Raw genomic sequence first — 23,693 nt, forward strand, 5'->3', positions numbered from 1 at the left:
CCATTCTTAGCTCTTTAATCAGTAAGAACCAGCATTACAACAGAAAGTCTTCTTCCACCGCTCCGCACCAAATCTTTCCCAAGTTGGACTTCGAATCCCGGCTTGGCTCCCCGCGGAAGCACTTGAAGTGGCGGCATCTCCCGGTGGGACGCGGGTCCCTAGGGATTCCCGGCCCCGGGGTTATTATGAGAGTCGAATCTGCAGCGGAGAGGAAAGGGAACACGGAAACTGGGTCCCGACTGCGTTGGCCAGAGGGTTTGGCTGGGACTCAGGTGTGCGCAGAGGTGGAGAGGACGAGAACTCACTTCTACGCTTTAACCCCCCACTTCCCTCGCTGTCCCTGGAGGACTCAGCCGCACGCGCGCAGCTGAATTCCGCGCAGCGTTGGCTGGAGTCTGAGGGTGGCCGCGTGGGGCGTGAGAACAGCTGGGATGCGTGGCCCCGGGTCCGGGTGCAGCTCCTCTGCACTCGGCTCCTCCACCCCCTCACTCCGTCTCGTCCCCTCCCTCCTCCACACCCCCGCCCCCGGGGCCGCCAGCTTCCTTCTCCGCACCCGCCAGATAGTACACAAAGCGGCGGGTGAGAGGAAGCCTCGCGGGCGTGCACGGAGCAGTGAGATCACTGGCGTTATAAATATCTCAGTGCCAGCGCCGAGAGCCGTTCTGGTGGCCTCTCTCTCTCTCCCTCTCCCCCTTGTCTTTCCCGAGGCTATGTCCACCCAGTGCGGCGAGGGGGGCAGCGCCAGAGGCACGCAGCCGCGCGGGGGCTACAGAGCCCAGACCCAGCTCTACAAGATGCACTTAGGACCCCCGCGGCTGGAAGAATGAGCTTGTCCTTCCTCCTCCTCTTCCTCAGCCACCTGATCCTCAGCGCCTGGGCTCAAGGGGAGAAGCTCCTCGCCCCTAAAGGGCAACTCGGACCCGCTGCCACTGATAGAAACCTGGAAGGCTCCAGCAGTAGCCAGAGCAGCAGCAGTAGCACGACATCTTCCTCTTCCTCCTCCCCTACGACTTCTCTGGGCAGCCAAGGAAGTGGCTTGGAGCAAAGCAGTTTCCAGTGGACCCCCTCGGGGCGCCGGACTGGCAGCCTCTACTGCAGAGTGGGCATCGGTTTCCATCTGCAGATTTACCCGGATGGCAAAGTCAATGGCTCCCACGAAGCCAATACGTTAAGTAAGTTGCCCGCTCTCCAGCAAAACCAGTCCTAAGCTGGTGGCCAGACATTCGGGAGGGACAACCCATTATTCCCTTGGCCGCCGGGTCTTCTTCCCCAGGCGGGGTAGGTGGGACCCAGCTGGCTTTCAAAAGAGCCTGGCGGGTGGGGAAGAGATGCGTTTGTGTGGCGTGCACACACGTAGGGACTGGTGGGTACAAGGAATGGCGATTCCTGGGGCACGGGCTGCCCGGGGGCTGGTGCGCACAGATAGGCACCTTGTTCCCAATCTGCCCTGGTCCCCAAAAAAGCCTCCAGCCTATGCCTGGAGCAAAACCAAAAATCTTCTTTCTCCTTCAGTTTCTGTTCACTAGGATAGCATTGTTCATTAGACATCAAAGTGCATCCTTTTTTCTTACCCATGATACTAAAGGTATTTTTTAAAAGAATAAAATCTCACATACCCCCAGCACTGCCACCAAAGTCCCCCAATTATGTGTGTGTATTTATATCTATCTAATCTATCTATCTATCTATCTATCTATCTATCTATCTATCTATCTATCTATCTATCTACCTATGCAAACATATGTCTATTGTGTATATATATTTGCACATTATATACCTATAGAATACATGTACATTCTAGGGGAGACCAGACATCACTTGTTTGGAAAACAGTGATCTGGAAAAACTGGACATCTTTAGAAAGGGCGACGACGTGATAGACATTTGAAGTATTAGCTCCATAGTTGGGTTTAGCAATGTTCAGTACCTTGAGATTAAGACAACAAACACCTCGTTAGGAAGAGTGACCAGCCTTTGGTCCCCAAAGACAAATAGGGTAAAGTTCTTTCTTTTAGAAGAAATACAGAGGGTGTTCAATTTGGTACAGGTGAAAATTGTGTAGGGTTTTATTTTGAAGCCAAGTTTTAAATTTTCTTCGAGTTTTCTCTTTCGGTATTTCTTCCTCGACTTTCTCATTTCTCTTCTCTTCCACTCTATCTGCAATTCCAGACCATCACCCCGCTCCTCTGCGTCCCCTCCCTGCCTCTAGGCGACTGGGGGCTGTGTGTGCGTGGTCCTGGGGCATCTCTGCCGGGCTTTTCCTCTGTAGGGTCAGGTCGTTCTTTCAGTGGGGTTAGTCCATGGGATAGAGTCACAGCCCGGTCCCCGAGATACCAAAAAGAGGGAAATGTGTCCAGGAGAAAGCACTGCGCGTGGTCACTCACCTCAGGAGGTCAGCCTGGTCGTTCTCAGGTGTACTTGAATTTCCGCTCTCTGTGAGTTTGATTATTTTGACTACGTATTGTTTTCCTTCTCCAGAGCAATGCCTGGCTCATGGCAATTGCTCGCTTAATCGGCTGCTCACTTAAATTCCTTGTTTAAGAATGAGGAAGCTGAGGCTGGTAACTTGCTCCTTCTCAAACCCAGGACCACATGGGCTATTTGGGGGGTTTCTTCTTTCTCAGGCTCCAAAGGAGGGCAGGCGCCACAGCAGGGCTGGCCTGCGGAGCCCTGTTGGAGATGCCCATATCGATGGGGTGGCCGGCTGGCAAGCCTCTTCCCGGGGTTCAGGGGCCGGGAGTGAAAAAGACTGGGGATTTGCTGAAGAAGAGAAGCCGGTGGCTGCCCACCCCTCCGGCCCAGACTAGTCACTCGGCTGTGCAGCTCCAGCTGACTGTGTTGCACGTGGTGAGGCGGCCGGGACGCAGCCAGGGAGCCTTCCGTACATGCCCCAGTGGTCCCAGGGCCCCCCACATGCTTCTTACAGGAGCCTGTGCCTATGTTTTAAGGTTCATTTGACTCTTACTAACAATTCATCACTTTTGGTGGTAGGATGAAAGGAAATTTGCTGAGATTTCAGGAGCAGGGAGAGTTAAGTCTGTTTTAGTATTTCTATTTGTCCTTGTCTTGTCCCACGCAACCTTTTACTCCTTCAGACATCAGAGCTCATTTCCTACTGCTAGGACTCTCTCCTCCTTTTCTTAAGTGAAAACCTCTTCTATTCTGTTTATCTAGGAAATTGGTATCAACAGAGGAAAACTTCTGTGTTCCCAGCACAGGGGCAGACCCAAAGTTAACATGCATCAAGCAGCAGTTGGACCCCAGGGGTGTAAAACAATGTGTTTGGGGTGGGTTTCGTGTGCTAGGTATCTCTGAAAAGTGGACTGATTCCCAAGACTTTCACCCTCTTCTCTTGGGAAAAAAGACATAGACAAAAAATGTTTGCAGCTTAGGCCTTGCTCAAGGGACAGTTGCAGAAAAGCATAGGAGGGGAAAGAAGGACAGCTCAGCAAAGAACATCATCAGCTAAAGAAGACCTTGATCAATATGTTATATCCAAGGTCTGGTTTATTTTAAAATCCACCTGAAAGATATCTACAAAAGAACAGGGATGTTTCCTAAACAATGACAAAAAATTTCTTTCAACTAACAATTTCTTAATTCATTACAACTTACAGTAGCCTTTCAGAGTTCAGTGTGTATGTCTCATATGACGCGTGATCATTCACTTATTATTCATTTTTTATTCATTCATGCACCTAGGATACCTACCTCCCCCAATTTGATATTTTTGTACTTTTAGATTTCTTGGGGGATTGTTTTGTTTTTGGCTTTAAATAAATTCCATAAATTTTTGTCACAGAGGAAAGAATGACTAAAGTGTTCAAATCATGGTGATTTTTCTGCTTTGCAATGCCCATGTATCCAATACTACTTCATAAGATTTTGCTACCTTTGACCCATGAAGAATTTATGGAATATGTCGTGTTTACCAGGGTAGCATGTAATTTGGAAATTTAAAATGAATCTCTGCTCCCTTAAGTAGCTGTGAATGAGAAACAGAGGCCTAATTATCTCTTTGAAGGTGCAGCACTTGATGGTTTCCTGACACCATCGAGGTTAGGGTACATGAGCAAACATTTGTCTAAGTCTCACAAGGGACACCGAGAGAGCTGGCATCATAGAGGGTACACCAGGGTTTTATCTTACCATCTAGTTCTATTGTCTATGAGTGAGCAATGACAGAAAGCTACTCTTTGTCACAGCTTGCTACTTCAGAAAAGAGTCAGAACTTTGCCATAAAACTGCATTCTAACAGGTTCTTTTAAGATCAATAGTTTTCTGTAATATTTGTGAGAACACACACACACATACATATATGTTTCTCAACTATCATTTGATAGCAAACTTTTCGTAAACTGAATGTCTTCTAGTTTCACTATCATAAGTACATGCTGGCCATAAATTTTTGAAATACAATTTGTTTAGTTAAAGTATACCACTTAGTATATTCTTACTTAGCTCGTCTTACACAATAGTTATCCCATGTTTCGAAAACAGAGAGAAGAATCAAGCTCATTGCACATAAACTCTCTTTGTGAGGAGATACTACAGAAAAGCTGAGGAAAATGTGGCAAAGGTAGATGATGACAGACAACTGTTGAGTAGTAATAAAGGCATTGCATTCATTTATATTTGGTAAAGTTGGTTTCAATACAATGCTTCTGCTGACTTATCTTGGACCATTAAAGAATAAGCGATTGAATAATTGTCAATCTAAGGAGCAAAAGTCTAAGGCTGTGACTATAGAAAGACAAAGTTTTATATAAAATATAAAAATTCCAATCATATATTTTGCTTAAACTGAATCCTCAATTTTACTGATTTTTAGAAATCTGAATTCACTATCAATATTTATGTCATGTAAGGTCAGCCTTTATATTGTTCCCAAAACCTAGATAAACCAGAATCTCTATCTACTGTATAGAAAAACTCCAGTGGAAAAATTCTGTTACTAGTGTAATCAATGAAGAGAGCTAAACTGGATAATTTAAAACTCAGATTTGATAATGATGCAGCATATTGGTCCCTATGTGAACAGAAATAGAGAAATTTCAGCTTTAAATTATTTTTCCTTGATGACTTTCAGATGGGCCGTTGAAAGCTTTGAATACATGGACTATCTGTGTCTTATTCACTAGGTAGGAATAGAGAAAAAAGGGTGAAGAAGCCTACAGAACTGTATTAGCTGTCTTCAATAGAGTTTTATTGCTTTAAAAATCTGTAATGTACTAAAAAAGTCTAAATGTGTATTTTCTTACCGAAATACTTACTTTGTAACGCAGGCTTATGTTTGTAAGTCAGTGGATTAAACAGCTGTGTGTATAGTCTGGGAGACTCCAAGGGCTTGCCTCCTGCAGCCTAGATGTCAACCCCAAAGTTCCACCCAGAGAATTCCTTCTGTGTTACTGCCCTTTTCTTTTGATGCTCTTAAATGTGAACACCCTAGGAAATACAACACATTGTTGCCTGCACTTTAACAGGAATTAATTTATATTGATCTCTTCCCCTGGCCAGGAGAGTACTAAAACATGCTTCTACAGATGTGTGCGTATGGCGGGTCCTCGGAATGAAAAGAGAGGTAGTAGGTAAAGAAAGTCCAATTTAGCGAACACTCGTTGGCTAACTATGATCTGTGAGACACACTTGGACTTAACACACTTTTGCTGAAGGATATTATCTTGGCATCCACAATGTAAATTGTAAATGCTCATTAAATTTATTAGTCCTGATTCCCAGAAAGAGTCAGGGAATTACTGAAATTGAGAAAGGAATTCATTGCAGAGAAATGTTTCTTAGGATTTAGATATATGTGATTTAATGCACATAGATTTATTATCTAGAATGTTATGTAGAAATCTTTAGTGAGTTACTGAGATTTAGCATAGTAAAATCATAGCAGTCTCTTGAGGGAGGCAGGAAGTTGTGGGGCTCATAGACTCTGCTCTAATATTCTAGAAAAATATTGTAAAATTACTGTTGCAATTACTTTGGAAATTCTGATCTTACCAACATTCATAATATTGTGACATAATTAAATGAGGACTCAGACAATCATACCAACGTTGCATGTGAAAAAAGCAATTATTTTATTTAATCTCATTTACTCTCTATTCCTCATAATTTTAAATAGGATGATATAAGTAAAAATACTTGAAGCTTTCCATTAAATATCATTTTCTTACAATGATAGCACCCTTTTATCTTCAGGCAATCTATCATTTCTATGCCAAGACTTAAAAGAAAAGAAACCATGCAACATGTAATAAAATAAAGTATTATTTCATTTACCCCATATATGAAATTCATTAAAATGCAAATTTTGCATAACGTATATACATACAAAAGGTACAGTGTTAGGAAACAAGTTGAATGAGTGAAAATGGGTCTTTCTTAAAAATAGAACCAATAGTTTCCATAAACAAATATTTATAGAACCCTTTCATTTTGACCTCTTAAATGTCAGCATGCAAATACATATACTTAATGAGAATGTTACCTTTTATGCTGCCATGTACTTTTTTACTAATATACAATACATTTGCATTTACAAAATGTAGTTTACAATATATTTGCATATTCCACAGAGAGTGGAATAAAACACTTCTAGCAATGTAGAACCATGGATAATTTGGGGGAAAATGTGCAGCCAAGTCTCTTCTTCAAACTCCACATTGTCTCTTTGGCTGCAATTATTCCACACCCGGGCAATATCTCATGTCCTCCCTGTCTCACTTCACTGTTTAACACATGTACACAGCATTCACAAGTACAGCCCCCATCTCTCAGAGATCTAAAATCCATTAATGCCATTTTATCAAGATCATTCTGTACTTTTGATAGAACTATAACTTTCTAGCAGATTTCTATTTATGCTTTACAAATATTATTAAACCTGCTCTGTCTTGTAGTGTTTTCAACTATAAAAATATTCTGTGTGCTTCATTATTATTTGATAAAATGATGATGCTTCTAAATCTTTGGAGGCCCATCATAGTTTATAATTTCTATAGCCAAATCTTTTGTAAATAGCATTTTTAAAAACATTTTGCAAAAAAGTATTTGAGACAAGTTTTTTTAGCAGTTTCTTTCTATAAACAAAAGAAGTTCCTTTATAACAGTTTTTAGTTTTTCTTCTTCCCTTTAAAGAAACATCTAATAAATTGGTAGCTGCAGTTTTCTTGAGATGTGTTTTATTTATTCTAGGTTAAGAAAACTTAGTTCTTCGACTCCTCACCCCATGAAGCTTTCTGATCAAGTATTGTTCAGAAATCAATTTAAACAAATAAGTAGGAGTATTTGTTACAATTATAGGCATTAGCTCACATTATGCAACATCAGTGCTCCATATAGGATATTCTAAAAAACAATATTCTCATGTGTTTATACATATATATGCATATCCACAGTATACTACTTTTTTGTGAGTTGAATAAATTTTTGTATGTATTTAATATACTCCAGGAGGAGATTGTTATTTCAAGAAAAACAGATTAATTATCCTCTTCCACAGTGAGGTCTTAATTATTATATAGTATATATTCAAAGTATTATAGATTGAAATATAGATTTTCCCTGTTCCTCCCATCTTTGCTTTCTTAAGATAGAAGATAGGCCTCTTTGTAGTATTAGTGAATTATATTATTTTGCCCTTTTTTAAAACCAATTTGATGTAGGCAATTAACAAAAAGCACTATACATTTTTCTTGTTCATATAACATATATTAGACTATAAAACAGGTAGGAATTCCAAGTATATACAGATTGAATTTCATTTTTAAAAATGTTCTATGAGCTGAAGTGTGTGTCTCTCTTGACCTAGTGGATTTGGGCTTTCAAATTATTATAGGAGACAGAGCAACTTTGACTTGGTAATACTAAATATAAGCATTAACATAGTAAAATACTTCATCAAATTTTTTCTGAGAAAAGTCATTCAAATGCAAGATGTCTCAAACCATAATTCATTAAACACTTCATTGAGCCAACAATCCCAAATGATTTATAATGCTTTTAGTATCTTATGTGTAATCTTAAATAAACTACTCACTAAATGATTAAGTATGGTATATATTGATTTGTACTCTTGTGATCATGATACTTTGAGAAGAGGGATTTCTTTTATGTAAATAAGTATTTTTATGTCTTTCAACAGTTTATGCTAGTCTTGAGTTTTAATATTAAACATTGCATTACTTCTGATAGAAAGCAGTGCATAAAATCATTTTGAAAAATATTTCTTAAAAGTCCTTCAATTCCTAAAAGTAGAAAAGATTCTATTGTCCAACATTATTTACTAAAAGTGACTTATCATTTGCAAAAAAGAAAATAATTACTAATGAAGCAGAATTACGTTTTGAATCTTGAAATCTATCATATTAAATACATATTTTATGGCTAGCTTTTTAAAAAACATAGTGGATATCGCAAAAATGTTAAATGCTTTTAAAAAATCACATTAATAAATAATAGAAATGATTTGTGTAGAAATTTGGTTCTTCACCATGGTACATGGAGGAGTCTGTGTTTTATTTTGGGATTTCTGTCATCCTAGGTATTTTGGAAATATTTGCTGTGTCTCAGGGGATTGTGGGAATACGAGGAGTTTTCAGCAACAAATTTTTAGCGATGTCAAAAAAAGGAAAACTCCATGCAAGTGTAAGTAGAACTGCTTTATATTTGTTAAAGGTGTTATGGAGATTTTACATTTGTAAAATGGAATGAAGTGACTTTTTAAAATTAATAAGCAGGTAAGCCAATTTGTTTAGAGAACTTCATGTTTATTGTTTCTATAAAATTATACGTACACTTAACCCAAAACACTGTACATGTTTTTGTAAGTAACCATGTAAATGTTTTATTTACTTGAAAAGATAGAGCCTACAAAAAATTGTAAGGGAGATTGCATTTGAAAATACCATTCTCACAGTGATGGTAATTGCCGTTACTTATTTCTTAGAGCAGTTCCAGTGAGAAGAAATATTATGGAAATAGTACATTATGTAACATTTTAAATTTATATGTCTATGATGGTCGTGTGTGTGTATTTAGTTGACTAGGTTCTTATTTAATTTTACAAGCTATTCATGATGTCAACAATTGGTTCTAAGCAATATATTTTCATTTTAACAAGTACTGAGGAAAGAAACCAATAATGAGAACATTTTGACCTTTCACAGAGAAATTTTATTTTATCCATTTGTGAAGTTTTCACCTTCTATTTTTGGAACATCAAAACAATTATTAAAACTATGAAGACTTAACTTCCACTCATTAACACTTCTTCAGAATACCTGTACAGTTTGCGAGCAGTTTATAAATTACAGAGTTCTGTACTTCATTCTGAGAATGATGGTTACTTGGGAAGCATTAACACATTTTAAAGTTAATAAAATATGTTTAGCTTAGTTTTTCTACTCACAGATTCTGTTAATTTGTATTAGTAGATATGCATAGCACTTAAAAGGGATCTATGCCTTTTCTATAGTATACTAAGTTGTTTTTTTTTAGATTTTACTTATTTATTTTCCAGAGAGAAGGGCAGAGAAGGAGAAAAAGAGGGGGAGAAACATAGATGTAAGAAAGAAATATGAATTGGTTGCTTCTCATGTGCACCCAGACCAGCACCAAACCTGCAACCAGAGCATGTGCCTTGACCAGGAGTGCAGCTGGCTACCTCTTGCTCTGTGGGACAGTGCTCCAACCAGCTGAGCTGCACCAGTCAGTGTACGAAGTGTACTGCCTGGACTGGAGTGTGCTATGCTTTGTCCCATAAATCATTGCAAAAATCAAGTCTTTAATGCTAGTCCTTTAACACTTGTGCCCTTTCATTCTTATTAAATGAATTGGAGAACCATTCCTTTTCCAGTTTTCAAAATATATAAGAAGTTTTAGTTGAGTGCAATCAATTGAAACTTACCATTTATGATTTCTACTTTACAGTCCTTTAGAAAATTCAATGAGAATTCCATTTGGTACAATGTGTAAGACTTTCAATTTCCCTTTCCCTAAAAACCTAAAGGTGGTTTGTTAAGTGCCTCTTGGAGGAGGCCATAGAATTCAATCTGTTTCTATAGCTATTTGAGGATTAAATGAGATAATATATATAAAGCTTTTTATATTAGTATTTGGTGCATTGTAAGTGTTCAACAAATATTAGTTACCAGTGTATAATTATGTAAACATAATAAACTACTGCAATCTCAGTTTATTAAAATAAATTAAACACCTTTATTAAGTTCTTTAATCACATACTGTCAGAATTTTTAAAAGATTTACCTATTTGATTTTCTGGGGTAGTTATTATATTTTAGCAAGGTATAATATAGTATTCATAAAATAATTACTTTTTGATTGTTTTATTATTTTAAGGAGCAAATTTCTGCATAGCTTTTGAAAAGTAGTAATGCACATTATTTTTTAAAAATCAATTGTGAAACATCCACATACAGAACAGAAAACAATTTACCAAATATCTGCATGAAATAGATTTTCCTCAGTCATCTTTAAAGTTATAAAAAGATTAAAATCTTCAAAATCTAAACTTCAGAATAACATGTGGTGCATGTAAAAAATCTTTTTATTACTGGTTTGTTTTGGGTGACAGTCTTGACTTTTCAAATATTCAGATTTGTGCCGTAGAACATGCAAAAAGTACATGAAACTTAGGCCAGCTTAAGGATAATTGCCACAGAAAGCAAAGTATTACAAATGGATGCCAATTAGAAAGGTCAAACAGAGAGGTTAGAATACATGAATCCTGTGTCAAAAGCAAGTAACAAATTTCCAGAAATTTGACCCAAATGTCTAAGGACGGCTGGCTGAAATAATGCAGATAATGCAAAAACAGCATCTGTTATTCTGTCTCATTTTGGCAGGCTGAAGTTATTTCATGGAATAATGACTTTTAAACAGTACAAAGCAAGTCTTGCTCTTGTCACTCATTGAAGCTCTTTGATATAAAAGTCATTCTGATGACTTTGAGCTGAATTGTAGATAAAAAATTAAGCCCCGTGATTATGTGGATTCTTTTTAAACCAGTTGTCTAAGCTCACTTTCTTTTATCAGAGCTTTTATTAGCACTTTTTTTTCCTAGATGGAAGCCTAATTAAATTATAAAGTGATTTGCTTTTAAGGAAGTTGAATTTAGAAATAGTATTAATGCTAGCAATGATCAGTTTTAAGCACAGATGGCTTCTTTCCTGCTGTCAGTTTTTATTTAAACATGTGGAAAAAATTGTTCTTATCATGTTAAATATACTTCCAGTATTTGATTTGGTTGTTTTACAAAATTGCATCATTACTAAAAAGGCTACGAACCCTTCTACTTTCAGGATTAAATGTGTAATTTGTTTTTTTTTCAATTTAATCATTGTAAAAAGGCATTTAACCAGTACCGTTGTAATCATTGTAAGACACATACAGCCCCACATGACAGGGAGTCCTCAGTGTCATCAGTAAGCTCTTGGAAACTGCAACTTTAAGCAGAACTATGGGTATGGAAAACCAGGTTACTACAGGCTAATTGAAATAAACACAAGTTAACTACTATGGCATATCTCATCATAAAATATCACAGAGCTTCAAATAAAGATCTGAAACACTTCTACTATTAAACAGGGAAACATATATGAGCTCTACAGAGATTTAAGAAAGGTTAATGAGAACAAGAATGAGAATTCTTTCTGAAGCGGCTTACTCCAGTTCAGGTCGCAGGTGGCCGGAGCCTCGGTGAGCAGCTCAGAGCACCAGGTGGGGGCCCACCCTGGACAGGACGCCCCTTCCAACAGGATGCACCCACACGCACTCACGCTGGTGCAATGTAGACGTGCCAGTGCACCCCACACGCACATCTGCGGGATGTGGGGAGGCACTGGAGTTCCTGGAGAAAGCCCACGCAGACACGGGGAGAACACACAAGCTCCACACGGACAGTAGACTTGACTCAAAGTAGATTTTTTCCTCACCAATGTTATACTAAAATGATGTTGAAAGGAACAACCTTATTTGAGGACCAGCTGTGTGTATAATATCATCACATATATTTTAAGTTTACACAATGTTACATACCAATTATGTCTCAATAAAACTGGGAAATTTTTTAAAATTAATAAAGAGTAGTTTTAGGGTTTTTATCTACAAAGTAAATGTGTATTAAAATGTAAAGTATTCATATAATTATGAAGAAAATTATATGAACTACATACAAAGAGTACATACAAATTATATGAACTACATACAAGAGTACATACAAAATTATATGTACTCTTAAAAAGTATTCATGAATAATTGTAGATTCTCAATTTGATTTTTATAGTAACAAATCAGAATATTAAATAGTAGTTACTAAACAGAGATAATGTATTTGCATAATTTTTAAAAGCTCTTTCAGTCACATTACTACATTACATTATTTGGTGAGGAAGAGTCTCTGAGATGTTCAGTATATTCCTAAGTCAACACAGTTAAGTGACTGAACCAGACCCATGTCTTTCTGGGCTGAAATACTTGGTAGGTAAAAGTTAGTTTGGAAGAAGATACTATGTTTTGTTTGGAACGAATTAATGGCACATTGTTTTCACCTATCAGTTTATAGGAGTTAATAATTTCATGATTTAATAACACTTTTCATATTTCAAAGAATGTGCACTGTGGTTCATCCTTAGACTATTTTGCTTGCCCACCCTCTTCACACCACCTGTCTCTCTTCTTCACTCATTTCAAGCTCTTTTTGAAATCTTTTAATCCCCATCTACTTCTGTATTTTCTAATACTTGCTTTTAAAATCTGAATAGTAGGGGACGTGCTCACCACTGAGCAAATTACTGAGTTTTACAAATGCTGGTTATTCAATGTGGTGATGACTTTCATAGGGAACTCCTGTCAAGATGAACTCTCAAAACAGAAAAGACATCTGTTTTGTTCACAGAAAATCTTCATCTAGAAATGCTTCATTGTCAATTGACACAAAGATGGCACATGGTTTTATCAGCCCAGAATGGTTAGACTTTGGCAACATTTATTCTGGTTTCTTTTGTGAATTCGACAAGAAGTTTTCTTTGAACTTTGGCCATCTCTGTCCACACTGCTCCCTGCACTCAGTCAAGGTGCATTCGCCTACTAATCTACTCGCAGCCCTCCTTAAAACCTCTGCTGGTATATACTTTAAATATACAATACAACCAAATGCCTGCCATGCAGGTCGTTTTCAGTATTCTTTACAAGGATGAAGGGAGATGGTCTTCCCAAAATGAGTTGGGAATCATGGAGAGTAGGAGTAGAAAACTGCTTCCCAAATGGCCGGGGGTTAGTCAGAGCTCCCCCGGGGACCTCTTTCTCAACTCATTCCCAGGCGGGGCTCACTTACAGAACTGAGCACCCTTTTTATTTCTGTCTTTGTCCCTCTCCCGGCTTGTTCCTGTTCCTTCTTGACACGGCTCCTGTTCTCTCCTCAGGTTTATTGTCTTTATTGAAAGTCCCATTGAGAGCCTTTCTGCATTTATCTGAGGTGGGTCCAGTTGTGAGAGGCCTTGAGTGCGGTGGTTAAAATCACAATTAGATTGTGTCATTCTACGTAACTTAAACTGTATCATTACCCTCCATTTTTCTATTCCTTGGCCTTACTAACTCAAAAACTAGGAAAATGCAAGGTAGAATCTACTGTGGCAGTTGAGCATTTTAAATGAAACAATACATATAGAGCACTTAGAATAGTGTCTGGAAAGTGTATCAGCGTTTCATGTTAAAAAAGGGTCTTGAATTTGCTCTCAGGCAGCTGTTTAATGATCTTCAACCCCCTCTCTCAGAGGACTTCCCGATTTGGGGGTCAAGCAGCTGTGACCCCTCAGATATTTAGACTGTCCTCATATCCTATTTATCATTGGCCTTTTTTTCTTGAGGTTCAAACTTTTCATCTATTCTCTTGAGTTTTTCCTGTTCTAAGGTACTTGATTTGAAAGCAAAATTCCCAGGCTTAAGTTCTTAAGGAGGCAAGGATTTCCAGTGCTCATAATCTCATAATTCTTTCAGAACTCGATTGTGCATCTTATTTTTTTTCTTCCAAAAGTATAAATCCCAGAAAAGGTGGTTATCATGTATTCTTTGGTCTTTTCATAAAGTATGCATGATAGCTCCTTGCCTATTGGGGAAAAATGGTTTAGCTGACTTTAAAAGATCCAGACAGAAGCATGTGGTGAAATTATTTTTGTTTCTCAGAGTTTTAGGGGATCATGTTTGGAAGGAAAGCTAATTGCAGAGTTTACGAAACAGGCATGGAATGTGTGCTTGATCACCCCAAGCAAGGACAAGAACGTCCTCTTTCCCTGGTTTCAGAGGGTGCCAGCTGGCTTCTCTGGAATCAGAGTCTGGACTGAACTTCCTGTGCCCGGCAGAGTGAAGAGGAGTGGGCGGCCCTAGAGCTGGGCATGTTAACGGAAAGGGGAAATGGAGGCTTGAGCAATAGTTACCATCATTAAAAAATAACTTATTAATCCCTGGCTGGTGTAGCTCAGTGGATTGAGCACGGGCTTGTGAAGCAAAGGGTCGCCGGTTCGATTTCCAGTCAGGGCACATGCCCGGGTTGCAGAGCAGGTCACCAGTGGGAGACACATTAGAGGCAACTGTACATTGATGTTTCTCTCCCACTCTTTCTCCTTCCCTTCCCCTCTTTAAAAATAAATAAAAAATTTAAAAAATAACTTATTAAGCACTGGTCAAGACTCTGAGCTATATAAAGACACTCAAACCGAAACTCCCCTTGCCCTCTAAGAGCTTCCGTTTATATAATAAAGGTGACCGAGTAGTGATTCGAGCTCAACAGTGGGTTCAGGAATTTGCCTTTACAGTAATTACCAGTTTTTCTGTTTTTTTTTCGCCCTCTACAAATCTGGTTGGAGGACCTATTTTACTGAGGAAGTTTGGTTGTGAGGAAATGTCTTAGAGCTTTAGAGATTCAGTTCAGCCTGAAGAGAGGCATGGGGTTATATTTCTCTGATGCTTTTGGGAGCGGCACTTGGTTTCCACCAGTTTTTAACACGGAGCAACTTCAGGGCAAGTGAAACCATAAAAGCCCAGGGCACGCCCTTGGGTGGTATGGTGTTATGGAAAGAGCTTGAATCTGAGGTTTAAGTCACAGGCCTACCCTGGTCCTTGATAAATGTGAGGTTTTAGATGAATCATTTTGTTTACATCTCTGACTAGAAAATCAGAAAAAAATCCTAATAATTGTGGAATTATCGTGAGAATTAAGTAATATATGTAAAATACCCCAATAGCCCAGTTTTATGGAGTAATTAAGAACATGTGAAAGAAAACTTCTATCTTAGGATCTCAAAGTGTGGTCAGTCCTCACCTCACCTGCATCAAAATCACCTGGATGGTGATCAGTGATGCAGACCCAAGGTCTTACCTCAGACTTACTGAAACACAGTCTCTGGAGATAGGGCCTGGGGAATCTGCATTTTGAACCAGCTCCCTGGGTCACTTTAAGTCAATGAAATTTGGAGAAGAAATTCTATAGTTGGATTTCTTCACTACATCACCTCAGGTTGGTTTATTATGAAACCAACTTGTATGTTCCTTTGGTTGCTGAGTATGAAGAACTGAGATATAAAATGGACAGATGGGCAGGGCCAAACAGGAAATATGCCCATGTACAGGAGATAGCATGGTATGGCTACAACTGGCCCATGTGAGACTTCTGTTACAGTAAAGAGTAAAAGGCAGTCCCCTCGCATGCATGAGACCCTGTTCTGGGCCATTCTGCTTGGGAGCAACTGCAGCAGGGTCTGGCTATCAGCCCTCACTCACCATCAAAGGGAGGTGCCTTTGTGCAAGGAACATCCCACACAACCTTGCAAAACAGCCCGGGGTAAAGGACACTCCTCAGGGGTGCTCCACTGGGGGCAGGAGGGATGGGGACAAAGAAGCCCTTCAAGAATGCAGGAGAAAGTGAAGCAGAGATGCCAACAGCGAGGAAACTTTACTTAGGACACAGTTTGGTCTAGAATTGTTTTTTATTACAGTCTATAATAGTATTTTAATTATTTAGTAATCTTGTAGCCTATAAAAACATTTTAGTTATTCATATTTGGTTAGTTATTTCTTAACTTTATGAAGTTTAAGGAAAAGAGGCAAATCAAAGGAGAAAAAGTGAAATCAAGAATTAAAATTGGCCCTGGCTGGTGTAGCTCAGTGGATTGAGCAAGGGCCTGCAAAGCAGAGTATCACGGTTCGATTCCCAGTCAGGGCACATGCCTGGGTTGCAGACCAGTTCTCAGCAGGGGACACACGAGAGGCAACCACACATTGATATTTCTCCCCCTCTCTCCTTCCCTTCCCCTCTAAAGATAAATAAATAAAATCTTTAAAAAAAAGAATTAAAATTGATTAAATGCCTAACAAACACCAAGATTTATAATGATGTTAATCGAAATTTCCTCCTCTTTCTGTACTTTTTTTACAGACTGCACATTTACTTTTCGGTTGCACATAATGAGAATTGGTACTTGTTTGCATAGCCTCAACTCACTCATTACAAGATCCTCAATTATCTTACAACATGATATTTACCAACAGAAACAGAACTATGTTAAAGGAGTTTAGAAAATTTTTGAAATGCCATTTCAGATAGTATTTTGTTTGGGTTAGTTTTTGGCTCAGATTTTAATTAACCAGAATTACTTTGGGGGGGATATCCCAGTTAACCGAAGTTTTATCTTCTTTGAACTGAATTTGATTGGTCTTCTAAAAATCCATGGTATCCTTATGTGTGAAGAGATGAGCACAGTCAAGGCAAAGTGTCCCTCTTTCCTTAACACTGTTATATTTTTTAAAATATTTTATTTATTTATTTTTTAGAGAGGGACAGGGGAGAGATAACATGAGGGAGAGAAACATTGTTTGGTTGCAGCTCATTTGCACTCTGACTGGGGACCGAACCTGCAACCCAGGCATGTGCCCTGACCAGGAATCCAATGGGCCACCTCTTGCTTTGCAGGACGATGCCCAACCAACTAAGCCACACTGGTTGGCGCAACACGACCATGTTTTCCCTTCTCTGAATAATTTGAATATTCCAGCAAAAATAGTTGAGGTTGTATTTGTTTTGCCAATTGGGACTACATTAAATTATATAGAAGTTAGCTCATTTAAACATTTCATTTTAATTATGTAATTATGGCTTATTGAATGAAACTTCTGTTCTAATTACTATTTTAAAATTTTATTTTATTTATAGTTGACATACAATGTTAAATTATTTTTGTGGTGTACAAGAAAGTGATTATATATTATATATATATTAAAAAGTGATCTCAACAATAAGTCTAGTACCTCCTAATACTATACACAGTTATTACAATATTAGTTGCTCTATTCCCTCTACTGTACATTACATCTTCATTATTTATTTTATAACATGATGTTTTTGGGGTTTTTTTGTGTTTTTGCTTTTTTCATTGCATTCGCTGGGGTGACATTGGTTAATAAAATTATGTAATATGCCATCTGTATATTTTATTGTGTTCACCACCCCAAATCAAATCTCCTTTCATCACCATTTATCTCCTTTTACCCTCCTCCCATCCCCTTTTCCCTCTGGTAATCATTATACTGTTGTCTGTGTCTGTGAGTTTTTTGATGTTATTTTTTTAATCCCCTTTTTTTCACCATGCCCCCTCCCCCTCCCCTCTCATGGCTGTCAGTCTATTCTTAAACCGCAAGTCAGGTAGCTCTTAATCCCCTTTCCTTTTTCTGCCCAACCTCCCACCCCCTTATACTCTGGCAATCATCAGTTTGTTCTCTGTATCTACCAGTTTGTTTCCTTTTCATTTTGTTCGTTGATTTATTTCATTTTTTAGATTCCACATAAAAGTGAAATTACATGGGATTTGTCTTTTTCTGGTCCAACTATGTTCATTTAACATAATACTCTCTAGCTCCATCTATGTTGTCACAAATGGCAAGATCCCATTCTTTTTTACGGCCGAGTAATATCCCATTCAATGTAACTTGTTTTTACACTTGCAAGATCAGTTAAAAACATAGATAATTTAAGTCAACAAAGAACACAGGCAGGACATTGTGTATACTGTTTTTCATTGTAAATGTGGCAACTAGCACCGCGCCCGGCATGTATAGAGTCAATAAACATCTACTGAATAAATTTGTGAAAAAATGAATTTGAAACATTAACAGGAATGGTTTACAAACATCTTAATGATCGGTTTTGCTGTAGTGGTCAGTGGAAGCAGGCAATGAGGTGATGGGAGTCTTGATTTCAATATCTTATTTGAAATTTGATTCCCCATCCATAGCTTAACTGTAAAAAAAAAAAAGCCTTTATATCAACTTCACTTTGCTGAGGCAAATAATACAGCTTTATATTAGAAATACATATTTTGCTACAGGACTTTTTGTAATTCAAAGGAGATTTTAAAAATTAAAAGTAGCCTGAAAAGTTTATTATGCAAAATTATGTAATGGTAAATGTATATATATTTAAACTCCTGTAGCTAAGACCTATGCTGCTTATTGGCTCTGCTATAAAGATGCTTCGTATGTGACTTTCGAGACAGAGATGCACTGCACAGGGTCACGATCTTCTCAAGAAGAGTGACAGGCACAGTCGAACCCTCAAGAAGAAACCAAATCTCCAGATGAAAAAACTCACTGAAATGTTTGTTTCAAATGGGTCTGCTCCATTGTAGCTGGAGGAATTTTTTAGACAAAACATTAAATTAGAAGTCAATTAAGAAAGCCAAAACAGTCTGACTGCCTTTACCCCTGTCTTAGCTCGGGATTTAGAGTGACTGAGTGACTGCGAGTAGTGTGTGGGCCCCCAGACTGTGAACATTTCTACCCATGTGACAGTTAGGTGACCTTTGAAAAATCCAGAACCTGAACAGCCATCTTTTATCTTAAGAAAGAACTTCTAAACATGACTCTCGAGGAAGAAAAGAGAAAGCTTTTAGATTAACTAATTTTAGAAGATGGTATTAGTGGGCTTTCACTCATATGAAGACTCACTCATATGAGGGAGAATGGCCGTAGGTTTCATTCACTGCGGGCCGGTGTGTGTACGAGCCACACCAATAAAAAAAGGATGCTTTTTTCTTTATTCTCTTTGACACTGCCAGGGAAAAAATAGGTTACATAATGCAGTGTACTTAAACCTAACTGCCAAAATTAAAAGCAATACCAGCTATCTCTAGTTCAGAAAAATGGATTTTTGGATGTGTGTGTGAAACATGTAGAAGTCAGGTCAAAGTATAATGTATTATGTATTTATTTTTAAATGTTTTCAAATGCATTTTAAGAAAAAAATTTCTGACGCAGGGTAAATATACATGCTGGGCTTTTTTTTTTACCTTCAACTTAGGACATTTTTCCCCACTGCTTTTAGAGACAGAGAAAGGCAGACAGGAAGGGAGAGAAGTATCCATCAGTTGCCTCCCGTAAACACCCAGACTGGGGATCATACACTGCACACTGGGAATTGTAGGCGTCTAGACCGTACCTGGTCCAGGAACTATCCTGCAACCTAAGCACGTGCTGTGAACAGGAATTGAACCCACATTCTTTTGGTTACAGACCACGCTCCAACCAACTGAGCAACACTGGCTGGGGCCCTGCTACTTTTTAAAATGAAACTTCCTACACCTTTCTAAAATGCTTATCCTTTTACATAGCAGAAAACATTCCAAGGGGCTATAGCCTTCATTTTGAAATAAAACTTTGGGGTTATCTAACCAAATTAAAGAACATTTACCTATATTTTTGGGACCATAAGATACACCTAAAATTTAGAGGAGGAAAATAGGAAAAAATTTGAAGCAAAAAACGTGGTAAAATATTTAATAACATAAATAACATGATATTTCACCTATGTAAATGTAAACAGAACTCAACAGCAGCATCAACAACCATTATTCCTCCCAAATTTGGGGGGGAAAGATGCGTCTTATAGTCTGAAAAATAAGGTAAGCCCTTTAACGAGCAACTATAGACAAATCTAGATTTGAATTGTAAGAAACTATTTTTAATTAAAAAATAGGAACAATAAATGTGCTCTTCTAAAGTGATGTCAGTGTCAACCTTGGCCTAGATGTGGGCTGTAGATTATAGGATGAGAAAAAACCATAGGCAGCGGTTCCTTAAAACACCTCCTTCCAGCCTGCTAAAGATCACATCCAGGGAATCGCCAGTAGCCACCTGGCCGTTCCAAATATATACCTTCATGGCCCCCAAATAAAGAGCCTCATTGATTGAACTACACCTGAATGTAAACTGTCATACATAAAGTAAATGTGCTGTTGGAAATGCTCTGGAACTGGTTGGCTTCTATTGTCCGTCCTTTGCATAAACAATATTCCGTGTGGCCCTATTAACAGATCTGTGTAGATTGCCTTCCAGTGTCCGGGCTTCCAGCTGGTGCTGTGATCTACACTGCAGAGAAAAGTTTGGCATTATTAGAAAAAGCGAGGACTTTTAATTCCAGTATAGAACATCTTGGTCTGATATAAAAATATATCATATATAGCAGGTCTTCAAATAACATTGCTTTGTTCAATGTTTCATCATAATGTTGATGAGGGGAAAAGATCAATTCCTGGCCCAGGTCTCTGTCTGTGTCGAGTCTGCCATTGTCCCCTGTCTGTGTGGGTTTTCTCTGGGGATTCTAGTTCCCTCTCACATCCCAAAGATATGACCATGAAACGAACTGACCCGTTGAATTGTCCCAAGGCCTCCTTCACCCTGAACTACCATAAGCGGGGTGGAAAAGTATTCTCTTACTTGTTTTCATTAATGTTCCTTAATAAAACTTTCTGTCTTTCTGTGTTTAATATTAGAAATATTTGGCTCTTTATGTAAAAGTTTGGTGTTTTTTGATAAAAAATATGTTGTATGAACTTAACTTGTGTTTGTATCAATTAGCCTATGGTAACATTGGTGTCCTCATACACCAGTTCACTTAAATCCTCTGTGTCCAAGAATGATGCTAAGTGAGGACTTTTACTTTATATATATTTAATGTTTCAATATATAGGTACCAGATATTTGATGCTTATATTTTAAATGTATATATTTAATATAGAATATATACATTTAATATACATTTAATATTCATATAAATATATATTTAATATATGTGTGTGTAGATTTTTCTAAGCCCAGGATTTTCTTTATAATTACATTTTTTAAAGATTCTATTTATTTATCTTTAGAGGGGAAGGGAAGGAGAGAGGGAAAGAAATATCAATGTATGGTTGCCTCTTGTGTGTCCCCTTCTGGGAACTGGCCTGCAACCCAGGCATGTGCCCTGACTGGGAATCAAACTATGGTTGCTTGGTTCTCAGGCCCGTGCTCAATTCACTGAGCTACACCAGCCATGGCAAAGCCCAGGATTTTTATACAAATTGTGCTCCCTGAAATTGTGAAACCTGGTGGTCTGGTTTACAATAGGAATTCTAATTGTTTTGAGGGTTATGAACTCTTGTGTTTGGTGAAAACCACAGATCTTTCCTTAGAAAAACATTTTGATTCTCACAATAGCCCTATGTGTGTAAAGACTGTGGATACAAAGAGCTTAAAGCTAAGACCTCAACTGACAGAACTGGGAACCCATACTCAGGCTCTTCCCCCATGTCATATTCTTTTAGCCATTTCAGAGCACGTTCTGGCCTACTTTGTCAGCCTCATTTCTTGTTCCTTGTCTTTTGCATCCTAAGTGGAAGTCACACTGAAGTAGTGTCATGCTGACCTGTGAACACACTGTTCCAGCTCTGCTCCCTGAAAACCCTTCATTACCTGACTACTCACTGCTGGAAGATTGAGTTCAGATGTCACCTTTTCTAGGAAGACTTTTGAGCCCTCTTGCCTGCTACCTCTATCCTTTTAGACTCCTTTCCTTTACCCTCGCATTGTACCCTCTGCCTACTGCCGTCATAATTCCATTTTATTTATCAAGCTGCACTGTGATGGATGTTGGCTTGTCTGCTTCTTCTACTATTTCTACTGCTTCAAAGGCAGATATTGTGCGTGTGTATGGGGGAGACAGAGAGAGGTCAGTATTTGCCTGAAGTGTTGCTAATGATTCAAAAAGCAATTTTTTTCTTCCTGGCATCAGATATACTCTTCTGTATCACTGCATGAAGATATATTTTTTACTAAAAGAACTCTAACACATGCAATATTAATAGGCCCATATGTTACCCCCGCTCAGTAGCATGAATCCTACTGATAACACTGAAAAAACATATTCTCATTTCAAAGGAATAACATGACCACATTTCTCTGAACATGAATTCATATTTTATTAGGCAATTATTCCTGAGTAATATAGTTCTATTTTCTTGATGGCTTAAAAGAGGAAAATCTCATAAGCTAATTTTTAACTACAAATTTAAAAGTAGTTTAAAATCAGTAACAGAATTTAAATATATTGAGTTTCTGTTATGTTTATATACATTGATATTATTTTACTAAGTACATAGTAGACAGAAATAAGTGTACAAAGATGACTAAGTAGGGCTATAGAAACAAAATAATTTTAAAGTGACTTTAAAAAAAGCAAATCTTTCTTTACAAAATAAAATGTAGTAGGAGGGCAATGGTTGATGGAATTCTTTTTTTTTAAATAGTATAAGACCTCTTAGTATTATACACTAAAAATACTCTATATTTTTATTCCCCAGACCAAATTTACAGATGACTGCAAGTTCAGGGAGCGATTTCAAGAGAACAGCTATAATACCTATGCCTCAGCAATACACAGAACTGAAAAAACAGGACGTGAGTGGTACGTGGCCCTGAACAAGAGAGGAAAAGCGAAACGGGGCTGCAGCCCCCGGGTGAAACCCCAGCACGTCTCTACCCACTTCCTGCCCAGATTCAAGCAGTCGGAGCAACCAGAACTCTCTTTCACAGTTACTGTTCCTGAGAAGAAAAAGCCACCTGGACCTATCAAGCCAAAGGTTCCCCTTTCTGCGCCCCGGAAGAGTCCCAACACAGTGAAATACAGACTGAAGTTTCGGTTCGGATAATGTTCAACTTGGCCTTGTGAGAAAGCACACTTTCCCCTCAGGAGTTTCCGTAGGAGTCTTTACGGATCTGAAGAAACATTTTTGGACATAGCTTCAGCTCTACTACACTGTAGTGAAGTCAGGTCATTTGTTTCGGTGTGACTGAAACAAAAATGTTTTCTGATAGGAACTGAACTGGAATTCTTTGTATAAACACAGGGAGCACCCTGCTTCAGTTCAGTGAGACATGAAGCCTTTATGCTCAGTGCATACCAGGACTCTGTGTTTTCAAAGAGTTAAACAGCGTGGACTGTGTATTTCTCTGACTTTTACACATCAACCCAAAAGAAAACACATGATACGTTTTTATTTTTGGTTTCCAAAGAATATTTTGATGCAGATAAAATATTTTATTAACTTTTGGTGGGGTTTATTTTGTTTGTTTTTTTTAAAAAAGTACCTCTGCATTGAGCATATTTTCTTACTTTTATTATTTTAATTAATATGACATGAACAATCATTTTAATGAATTATAAATGTTTATAACCCATGTGTAACATGTGCATTTCTTTTCCATTTTTCTTACTCATTGCACTTTTTATTTTTATTATAATTATTTCTATCATACCTCAGATAATGTAAGTTTAGTTTTACATCTTAAAATTTTTAAAT

The 23,693-nt window shown here is 38.1% G+C and overlaps 1 protein-coding gene across 1 annotated transcript; it reads left to right on the plus strand.

Annotated features, from left to right (window-relative positions):
- The first annotated feature begins 743 nt into the window (after positions 1-743).
- FGF5 (fibroblast growth factor 5) lies at positions 744-23,371 on the plus strand. Its single transcript, XM_037155525.2, has 3 exons — positions 744-1,172; positions 8,555-8,658; positions 22,695-23,371. Exons 1-3 carry the CDS (start codon positions 824-826, stop codon positions 23,040-23,042), a joined length of 801 nt encoding a protein of 266 aa, XP_037011420.2. The 5' UTR covers positions 744-823; the 3' UTR covers positions 23,043-23,371.
- The last annotated feature ends 322 nt before the right edge of the window (positions 23,372-23,693 follow it).

This window comes from Artibeus jamaicensis, unplaced genomic scaffold, assembly GCF_021234435.1.
Source record: "Artibeus jamaicensis isolate MK-2021 breed Jamaican fruit bat unplaced genomic scaffold, CSHL_Jam_final scaffold_1031, whole genome shotgun sequence".
Lineage (NCBI taxonomy): Eukaryota > Metazoa > Chordata > Mammalia > Chiroptera > Phyllostomidae > Artibeus > Artibeus jamaicensis.

What these genes read in the sequence shown, in the direction of transcription:
- FGF5 (XM_037155525.2), top strand. Translation starts at nt 824, where the DNA reads ATGAGCTTGTCCTTCCTCCTCCTCTTCCTCAGCCACCTGATCCTCAGC. An exon ending in CCACGAAGCCAATACGTTAA is followed by an intron (nt 1,173 to 8,554) that starts GTAAGTTGCCCG and finishes CTGTCATCCTAG; the next exon opens with GTATTTTGGAAATATTTGCT. An exon ending in AAGGAAAACTCCATGCAAGT is followed by an intron (nt 8,659 to 22,694) that starts GTAAGTAGAACT and finishes TTTATTCCCCAG; the next exon opens with ACCAAATTTACAGATGACTG.